At 38.3% G+C, this 10,263-nt stretch overlaps 1 protein-coding gene across 1 annotated transcript in view; it reads right to left on the minus strand.

The window, feature by feature from the left end:
• Positions 1-1,232: 1,232 nt before the first annotated feature.
• LOC102439967 (RB1-inducible coiled-coil protein 1-like) overlaps positions 1,233-10,263 on the minus strand; it is a gene marked incomplete at its 3' end in the record, with an annotated part of 18,317 nt that continues 9,286 nt past the window's right edge. Inside the window, exons 7-12 of the mRNA XM_006108423.3 lie at positions 8,499-8,669; positions 2,455-2,639; positions 2,137-2,323; positions 1,971-2,052; positions 1,442-1,503; positions 1,233-1,267 (exon numbers count right to left, since the gene is read on the minus strand). Of these exons, the coding sequence (XP_006108485.3) occupies positions 1,233-1,267; positions 1,442-1,503; positions 1,971-2,052; positions 2,137-2,323; positions 2,455-2,639; positions 8,499-8,669 (722 nt within the window). The remainder of the gene's footprint in view (positions 1,268-1,441; positions 1,504-1,970; positions 2,053-2,136; positions 2,324-2,454; positions 2,640-8,498; positions 8,670-10,263) is intronic.

The raw sequence follows: 10,263 nt of genomic DNA on the forward strand, positions 1-10,263 counted from the left end.
AGGACAGGAGGAAAAAGAGAGGAAGAAAACAGGCGAGGACAGGAGGAAAAATAAAGGCAGGAAGAAGGGAAAGAATGAAGGAAAAGGTAGAGGAGAAAGAGAAAGACAAAATACAATTAAGAGAATCTAGTCCTATCAATCTTAACAGTGTAGTAAGACATCCCCTTGAGTTACGAAGACTCTAAATAAAAAACCATAAATATATTTTAAAGCTTTATAGCAATTGGTGTTTTTAAAGCCAAAAGCTTTTTTATGTTGATAAAATATATAAAGATAGATAGATATCTACACTAATAAAAGAGAAAATGCAAATTGACCATACCTTCGCGACGCCCACCAGCCAATCAGGAGTAAGTATGCAAATTAACCCAACAAAGATGGCAGGTTAATTTGCATACACAGGTGCCAAGTGCCCGGGGACAGGGCGGAATGTTTGCAGGCGTTCCGCACCGCCCCAGCCGCTCCAGACCTCTGGGCAGCATGGGAAGGCAGAAAGGCGGCTCCGGCCAGAGCGAAGTCAGTGCCGACAGCCAGGAGAAGGAAGGTCCATTCTTGCACGAATCTTCGTGCATCAAGCCTCTAGTATATATATAAAAGGCTAATATGCTAAGTGTCTGTCCGGGTAATGATGTCACGAAGCAAGGCCTGGCTTCCTCTCCCTAGCAACTAGCTCCTTGGAGTTTCTTCAGCCCAGGAACACAACTTGCTTTATAGCCAGGTGGAAACATTTTACACTGTAACCAAATGTTTGTGAAGCATTTTCCTGTGCCTCATCTCATTTGACCCTCACAGAAGTCCTAGATCCTAGAGTAGGTAGATAGGAGACTCGGTGGGATCCTATTTTCTTTTCATTAGCCGGAAAACGGAGATTTAGAAAGCTTAGAAACTTGACCCAACTGATAAGAAGAAATGGTGGACCTTGAAGATGACTTCAGGTTTTCTCACTGTGCAGAATATAGTCAAACACTGCTGCAGTTAAATATTTTACACTTTGTTCTCCCTGCGTGATCTATAATAATAATCTGCTTTTTGTTTATATTTACTGCTCTGTTGCTAACAATTATCTGAAAGAGAAGTTGGGGTACTTCACTGGGCTGAAAAAAGTTTAGCTAAATCAGAAAGCAGGTCTAATTAAGCAAGTTTATTCTATATCTATAAAAGGCTAAGTTAACTTGCACATGCACGATACATATAAAGCTCTCGCTGGCGCCAATCGCATGCGTGTGTTTCCATCTGTCATTGTCGATCGTGAATTTGGTTGAAACTTCTATTATAGAGAATGGGCAAATAGCGGTATTAAAATATTTCTTCTAATTAATTTCCTTTCAACGTGCACAAATTTGTGCACCCAGCCACTAGCATTCTGATAAATACCACTACTTCTGAAATAAAGGTTTGAACACATACAAAATTTTGTCATAGTTAGGAAATAAATACATACACAAAAGGACGAAGGCCAGGAGTCCAATCCTCTAAATAGGCGATTTCTTAAAAAAGACTTCCCTGTAGAAAGAAATTAATACGGTTATAACTTTGAGATAAAAAAAACCCCTCTGGTTTGTGGAAAAAAAAAATTGACAATACTTCAAGTTTAAAATTAATAATGGATTCAACTCTACAGTCCTTAAATATTTCTATGGATTTCAATGCTAATTAAAATCAGATACATGCACCCTGACCGGTTTAGCTCAGTGGATAGAGCGTCAGCCTGCAGACTGAAAGGTCCCAGGTTCGATTCTGGTCAAGGGCATGTACCTTGGTTGCGGGCACATCCCCAGTAGGAGATGTGCAGGAGGCAGCTGATCGATGTTTCTAACTCTCTATCCCTCTCCCTTCCTCTCTGTAAAAAATCAGTAAAATATATATATTTTTTAAAAACCAGATACATGCTATATAATGCTGTGTTCATAGACTAAAAACAGCATTTTTTACTAAAAAAAATAAACAAGTTATTAATGAAGAACACTTACTAAATAATTTCCCAAAGGATTCCCTTTTTGACTTTTCAGCTTCATATAATCGCTTTCCATCTGTGACTAAAGCACCAGCCCACTAAAAGGAGGAAAGCTTATGTTAATATCACTCACAAATTTATTAAGACTCATACCCAATTAAAACAGAATTCAACTTGCATACCTCCCTGTAGTGTTTTATGAACATTTTTCTCCTTACAACTTCAACAACAGCTAAGCAGTACATCTGAGGAACTGTACTAAGAGCTTCAACAATTTTGACTCTTTCTAACAGCTCTATTACGAGGCGAAGTAAAGCTTGCAATTTCTCTCCATCTTGATCAGCATGAAGCATTACAAAGCAACACCACCTATAGAATGAAATTTACAAACTATAAAAATAATCTAATTTCAATTTAGTGGCAAGAGAAAACACTCCACCACTTGGGAGAAATTAAACATCAATTTTAAACATCCTAAATAAGATAACAAAATCACTTACTTCAATCTGACATGTAGGTTAGTTGCTAGCTCTTGTTTGGCAGTGGTACACTTCTGTTTAATATCCAACAGTTTTCTATGATTTTGCAACATAATCATCAATTGGTTTGCATGACTCAGGCATAAATCAGGTAATACAGATGCATCCTTCAAGTTTTCAGCTCTCATCTGATTAGCTAAAAATCCCTTTGAGAGAAAATATTTTAAAAGGTATTAACTTGGTTACATGAGAGACATGAACATTCACTTAGGAGAAATATCTTTATGTTAAACAAGAACTGTCTTACTTTCAAAGATTGTAAAATCTACTCTTTGAATGTGGAACATGTGGTCATAACAAAAGATTCAGTTTTTAAGAAATCTATACTCTTAATTCTGTTCCATTGTCATACTAGGGAAAAAGTTAAGCCCAGGGAGATAAAATAACTTATCCAGATACATTCAATAGCTTAATTAGAACTAGAAAGTATGTTTCTAGACACCTACTACACATGGGTGGGTAAGAGCATGATATTAAATGAAACATGATCAATGATTTAAAGCCATGAAAGAGTAGCTGATTTAATCTTGACCAATGATATTTAATTGTATATTATATACTTCCTCATATAAAAAACAATTAACTTTGCGCTTTTTATTGAAAAGCCATTCCTCTCAGTATTTCTGGACTATCTTTGGTTCCACTGACAGATACATGTTTTGTGCTACCTTTAGAGCAATGACTAAACTGTGCAATTTTACAGTATATTTTATTATTTGGTAGGAAAAAACTTTTTCTTAGCTATCCTCACTCATTTATTTTCATTGGTGAACTTTACATCATTTTGTTAAGTAGGGAAGGGATTGGCTTTAGGCTATAAATTTAGATAGATGTGCCATATTTAAAAGTCTTCTTTTGTTCAACCAGCCAAATGAAAGCCCAACAGCAAACACTTTAAAAATATGTTCAGAGGTTATAATTATAACCTATTGATTAGGTTATTACTAAGTATTTTTATTGTGTTTATAGGGTTCTTTTCCTATTCTACTTACTAGATAATACATTACAGAAGGTTTCGGATTTGAACATTCATCTGACTGCCATACTTGCTGTATAAATGATTATCTTTCTAGGGATTTAACCATACTGATCAGCAAAGAACAGCAAATGTGTCTTCCTAATTTCTAGTAGTTCTCTCCATTTCATGTTATTCTAAACATCATGCACATACTTAAATTTAAATGATGTGTATTTAAAATTAAGTCAAAATAGTTTACATAAAAAAATAAGACAATTTCAATAGTAATTTTATCTTACTTTTCTTTCAAAATGGAATATACTCAACTGTGGCTATACTTTTTCTGTAACTTAATCCATTTAAAAATAACATACTGCTTTTATCTCCTGTCAGTCTTAATAGGTTTTTAATTTTTACTTAATCCAAGAAAAATATAGAATCCCCAAATCTAAATTCTGGACCATTAATAAAGGATTTCCTGACACCAAAGCCACATTATTTGTAATACAGCACACTGAGAGAAAATACACCTGATCCAATCAAGACCTAAAGATCAGAAAAAAACATGCCTGGGCAATGTTTCAGTTCTTTAGGCTGTGCCTAAAGAAATACCAATATAGCCCGACCGGCATGGCTAAGGGGTTGAGTGTCAACCTATGCCCGGTGAGGGCACATGCCCGGGTTGTGGGCATGTGTGGGGCACATAGGAGGTAGCCGATCAATGATCCTCTCTCATCATTGATGTTTCTCTCTCTCTCCTCTCTCTCTCTCTCTCTCTCTCTCTCTCTCTCTCTCTCCCCCTCCCTCCCTCCCTCCCTCCCTCCTCTTTTCCTCTCTGAAATCAATAAAAATACTATTTAAAAAAAAGAAATACTAATATAATACAGAATGTCAATAGAAAAATTAAAAATAAACTAAAAAAAGCCTTAGCCAGTTTGGCTCAGTGGATAGAGCGTCAGCCTATGTACTGAAGGGTCCCAAGTTCAATTCCAGTCAAGGGCACATGCCTGGGCTGTGGGCTCGATATCCAGTGGGGGGTGTGCAGGAGGCAGCCGATCAATGATTCTCTCTCATCATTGATGTTTCTATCTCTCTCTCCCTCTCCCCTCCTCTCTAAAATCAATAAAAATAATATAAAAAATAAACTAAAGAAATACTAGAATATGCACATAAAGATACACTGGGATATTAAAACAATGTTTGTAATAAGAAAAATTAAAATAACCTAAATATTAAAAGACGTACAGTTAAATTGTTTGATTCATTTTATAGAGGGTTAAAAGAATGACAATGGAGAAGAAACAAAAGATCAAGAATTCAGAGTTCTGCCTCTAGTGATGGCAGACTATGATGTAACAGTAATGTAAACCAACCTTCCCATGGCCTTAGTTATTAGATATCCAAGAAAGCAGTGGAGTCAGACATATTGAAGGCGCCAGGATTTAGGAGGAGGAGGAGACCTGAAGAGGTGAGTTAGGCAACTGGGAATGCTTTGCCCTAGAGACAATTGCTGATGCCTGAAGAAGAACCCAAAGCTAAGAATAAGGTTAGCAATCCTTCTGATAGTTCCTTGTGGAGCTAGAAAATAAAAAATCAGACACCAGTGCCAGCCAAAGAAAATGACAATGGAACACACTTTGCCAAATAAAATAACAATGGAACACACCCCCAAAAAGCTATCTATCTATACTAATAAAAGGGTAATATGCTAATCAGACCAGACATCTTCCGGACATCCTTCTGGACATCCTTCTGGACAAAGCAACGGTGGCGGGGGCCAAGGCAGAGGTGGTTAGGGGTGATCAGGCCAGCAGGGGAGAGCAGTTAGGGAGATCAGGCCGGCAGGGGAGAGCAGTTAGGGGCAACCAGGCCAGCAGGGGAGAGCAGTTAGGGGTGACCAGGCCAGCAGGGGAGAGCAGTTAGTAGCGATCGGGCAGGCAGGCAGAGAGGTTAGGGGCGATCAGGCCAACAGGAAGGTGAGCGGTTAGGAGCCAGCAGTCCCAGATTGTGAGAGGGACATCCCCCGAGGGGTCCTGGATTATAGAGGGTGCAGGCCAGGCTGAGGGATCTCCCCTCCCACCCCCCCCCCCCCCCGCACGAATTTTGTGCACCAGGCCTCTAGTATATATATAAAAGGATAAGTGTCCATCCGACCGGTAGCTATGACGCGCACTGACCACCAGGGGGCAGACGCTCAACACAGGAGCTGCCGAGCTGAGGTGACTTGGCAGCAGCAGTTCTCAGGTGACGCACCCCTGAACCAGAGAAGAGGGAGCCCGATTCCTCATGGGGCCGCACGATTCCACCTTCAGCTGTGGGTTATGTTGCTGCTGGAGCACTACTGGCCCCGAATCTAGTTTACTGCACACTTGTGTTTGCATTCCACACCCTGTACGACAGCAACTTTGCAGAGTGCCCTCTCGCACTCCAGAACCCCTCGGGGGATGTCAGAGAACTGGTTTCGGCCCAATCTTTGCAGGCCAGGCTAAGGGACCCCAGCTGTCGGAGGGACCCTGCTCACTCCACAGATGTCCTTCAAGCTATGCCAGCAGGAGGTTGGCTCCAGGGTGTGTCTGGCGCATCTCGCCTAGTCCCGCCCTGCTGGCCACCTTCTAATTATTTTCCTTTCAATGTGCATGAATCCATGCACCGGGTCACTAGTATCCTACGAAATTGTTAGACTCACCATCACAAGGACTGGAAAACCAACTTCCCATCTAAATCTCTGAAATGGGATTAAGGTGATGATCTAAGATTGTAATCATCCCTACCATATGCCAAAAGCAAACAAATTCTCTCTAGAAAACTGTAAGAAACAACAGAAAATATTCATAGACACACAGGCACAGATAATGGTGTTAACAGATATAGCCGTTAATTACTAGTATATGCTTAATGTATTCAAAGAGATAATGGATAAGACCAGATGTTTTGGTAGATAATTTGAAGCTATATAAACAAAAAACACTAAATTGAAAATATAGAGCTAAGATTAACAAAGAATATCAAATCAATAAAGTTTAATAGCTATTCACACCTGAAAAAAAATCTGAAATTTGAACTGATAGGTCAAAAGAAAATATCCCAAACTAAATGCAGATAGATATAATCATACAAAATACAGAAAAGGGTAAATGGGAAGGACAAGGTGAAAGGTCTAATACATGTATAATTAGCATCAATGTAGGAGAAGAGAGAGATACAAAATCAAGATTTGAAGTGATTGAAAGCCACAAATTCAAGTAGGACTACAAGCCCAGTGCAGAAAAGCCAAAGAAATACAAAGAAATACAAAGAAAGCCACATCTTGTCCTATTATAGTAAAACTGCTGAAAACCAAACCAAAGGTAAAGTGCTTAAAAGCAAATCGCTAACAGCCTGGAATTCGCTATCAAGAAAATATCCTTCAGAAATAAAGGTGATTTAAAGAGAATTTCACATGACAAAAACTGAATTTGCCACTAAAAGGAAATAAAGGACATTTCCATGTATATTATACACCAAATATTATTTAAAAGGAAAAAAGCTAATATGATAAATAGAATTAAAACATAAAATTTTAAAATAAAAATAATCCAAAAGGCAAAATCAGAGACAAAAAAGGACATATAATTAAAAGAAAAATTACAAATGATTGATTTAAAGGCAAATATTCAGTATTTACAACAAATAAGCAGACTAAATGTTCCAATTAAAAGATTTCTCAACTTACTTTGAAGCTATAACTGATGCCAAAACTCTGACAAATACATAACAAATAAAAACTACACACATACAACTTAATTCAGTTTGCCAATATGTTACTCTAAATCCAGATATACATAAAAAAGACAATATATTATGATGACACAGTTAATTCCACGAATCTGAACATGGTTCAAAATTAGAACTGCCCATCCATGTGGCTCAGTGGTTGAGGGTTGACCTATGAACCAGGAGGTCTCAGTTCGATTCCCAGTCAGGGCACATACCCAGGTTGCAGGCTCGATTCCCAGTGGGAGGCATGCAGGAGGTAGCCAAGCAATGATTCCCCCATCATTGATGTTTCTATCTCTCTCTCCCTCTTCCTTCCTCTCTAAAATCAATTAAAAATATTTTTAAAAATTAGAACTTAAATGTAACTTTCATAATCTGAGAAAGGGTATCTACTGAAACAAGGAGAGAAAAACCTACTATAAACATTAAAATTTTGAAATGTTGGCCACTTTCTATAGATCAGGAATTAAACAAGAACTCACACTATTGCAGCACTGTATTGGTGTTCCAATCAGTGCAAAAAAAGACAAAATAAAGGAATTCAGTTCACAGCACAGTGGCTGAATCCTAAATCACGAGAGAAAAGGAGAGGGTGCAGAAATTACAAGATAAATTCCATCAGTAAATTATACATTTGTACCCATTAAAATGATTACTCATTCGTATGTTCTAATGAAAGAACACACACCACTGGAAAAGCATGTTTAAAAGTCAACTCTTTTGCTATAGACTGTTTCACCAGAGTGCCTGCCAGGGTAGATCGAGGACAAAACTGTGGTGATCTAAACGGTCACTTGTACGGAAGAAAATGTCTAGGTTAATTAATCCCTTTTTGTGTGTGTGATAAACCTTATTTGACAGAATTCTTGGGACATTGCATTAAATTAAACCTAAAAGCCTAAGTATTAGTAAATCCTTTAAGATTTTATATTTTCCTTCTGTCCTTTATAAATTTCATTTTTCTGTGTACATTTTTGAGAAGGGAGCAGAAAGTATTCACATATTTAGTGCAATGACTGCTTGGTATGTTCTCTCAACACCTTTTTTTCAGCTGCTCACAGCACTTTCATTGCTTATCTTTCAGTTGTCATCTAATATAGTCTAAGCTCAATTTATTTTATCAAACCAAAATATTAAGAACATGATTTATTACATGGAAACAATAATACTGCACTCACAATATTCAAGGGTGAAGTGAAAATATGGTGCATACCAAATTGGTATTGCACATAAAATAACTTCATAAAAAAGTTACAAATTCCTTTTCCTGAGAGAAGTTTGAAATAAGCACCTGAGCAAGTTCTTTCTGCTCATTCACCAGTCGGCCACAGCTAGCAATCATCTGATCCAGGGCATACAGCCGATCTTCGAGTCCTTTAATGGCTTTCATATTCTGATTATCAAGTTTGGCAATAGTTTGACGGCATTCTACTATAAATGGTCGAATAATCCTTGGATCAAGCTAGATGACAAGAACACATGAATAAATTGTCATCAAATAGTTTGATACAGCTTCAGAGAAAAATACAGGAATCTGAGGTTTTATTTTCAGAAGGTCAAGAATAGGATAATTATGTTAATAAAACACATGTACTATTGGTTATATGGAAATACATAATTAAGAATATAGCCCTAGTCAGTTTGGCTCAATATATAGAGCATCATCCTGCAGACTGAGGGTCCCAGGCTCAATTCTGGTCAAGGACATGTACCTTGGCTGCAAGTTCAGTCCCAGGCCCTGGTCAGGGCATGTGCAAGAGGCAACCAATCAATGTGTCTCTCTCACATCAATGTTTCTCTCTTGTATCTCTTCTCCTCCCTTCCACTCTCTAAAAAAGTCAATAGAAAAATATCCTCGGGTGAGGCTTAACAGTAGTAACAAAAAAGAATATTTATTTCCAGGAATTACACATTTCAATCAATGCCACAAACTATTCAATTGTCACTATCACAAATAAAATGTAATTTTCAAGGTCTAAGACACATGTTTTGGTCATTGACTATCTTATCAATCCCACTTCTCTCTAAAACATAACATCTTCAAATGTCTTTCCCTCCTAGAGTGATCGCTGTTCTCAATCCCTAGCTCCTCAAGGAGCTGGATCAACTAGTCTCCCCTTTCCCTTGGAATACTTGACACTGGCAGGCTTTTTGCATGCACTCTCAATAAAACCATTAGGCCAAAGATCACCAATGACCAGTTTCACTTGTGGTTCTTTACATTAAGCACTGAAGACCACCTTTTCCAAATTTTAAAGATTTTGGCATTACCTCAGGCGTTCCTTCACATACCCTTTTCTGGCTCCTTTTCCTACCTAATCTATAAACACAGATGAACCAGAAGCACTCAGTGCTTATTAGGCTATTTTTACTCTTCTTTATATCACTTCAGCATAACTGCTATAGAGCTAACTCCCAACCCTTTTTTAATCCCTGATCCTTATACATTTTCATCCTGTGTTTCTGACTGCTTGTTAATATCTATGTGTGGATATCAACTACTAGAGGCCTGTTGCACGAAGAGAGTCGTGCAATAGGCCTTCCCTTCTCCTGGCTGCAGGCACTGGTTTTCCTCTGGCACCCGGGACCCAGGCCTTCGCTCCGGCCGGAGCCGCCTTCCGTCCTCCTTCTTCGCGGTTCCGGCTCACCTTCAGTCTTCGCTCCGCCTCTTGGAGCCTACATATGCAAATTAACCACCATCTTTGTTGGCGGTTAATTTGCATATCGTGCTGATTAGCCAATGGGAGGCGTAGCGAAGGTACAGTCAATTACCCTGTTTGTCTATTATTAGATAGGATGATATGTTCTATTACTAACTCATTATAAATGTTTCCTATGGAAATCCCTAAATGGTTTCTTTCAACCCACAATGACATCCAAAAACAGAATATAGTAAAGGCTTCTGTGATCTGATACCAGTAATTCCTGCCAGACCTACCTTCTTTTGAAACTGAATTGCCTACTGTATCCACACAAACCCTGTGTTTCTCTACTTCTAACCTTGGTTCACCTTGATTGTACCGCCTAGCTTTTAAAGCCCATCGCTGCCTCTCTAT

This window comes from Myotis lucifugus, unplaced genomic scaffold (genome assembly GCF_000147115.1).
Source record: "Myotis lucifugus unplaced genomic scaffold, Myoluc2.0 scaffold_2259, whole genome shotgun sequence".
Lineage (NCBI taxonomy): Eukaryota > Metazoa > Chordata > Mammalia > Chiroptera > Vespertilionidae > Myotis > Myotis lucifugus.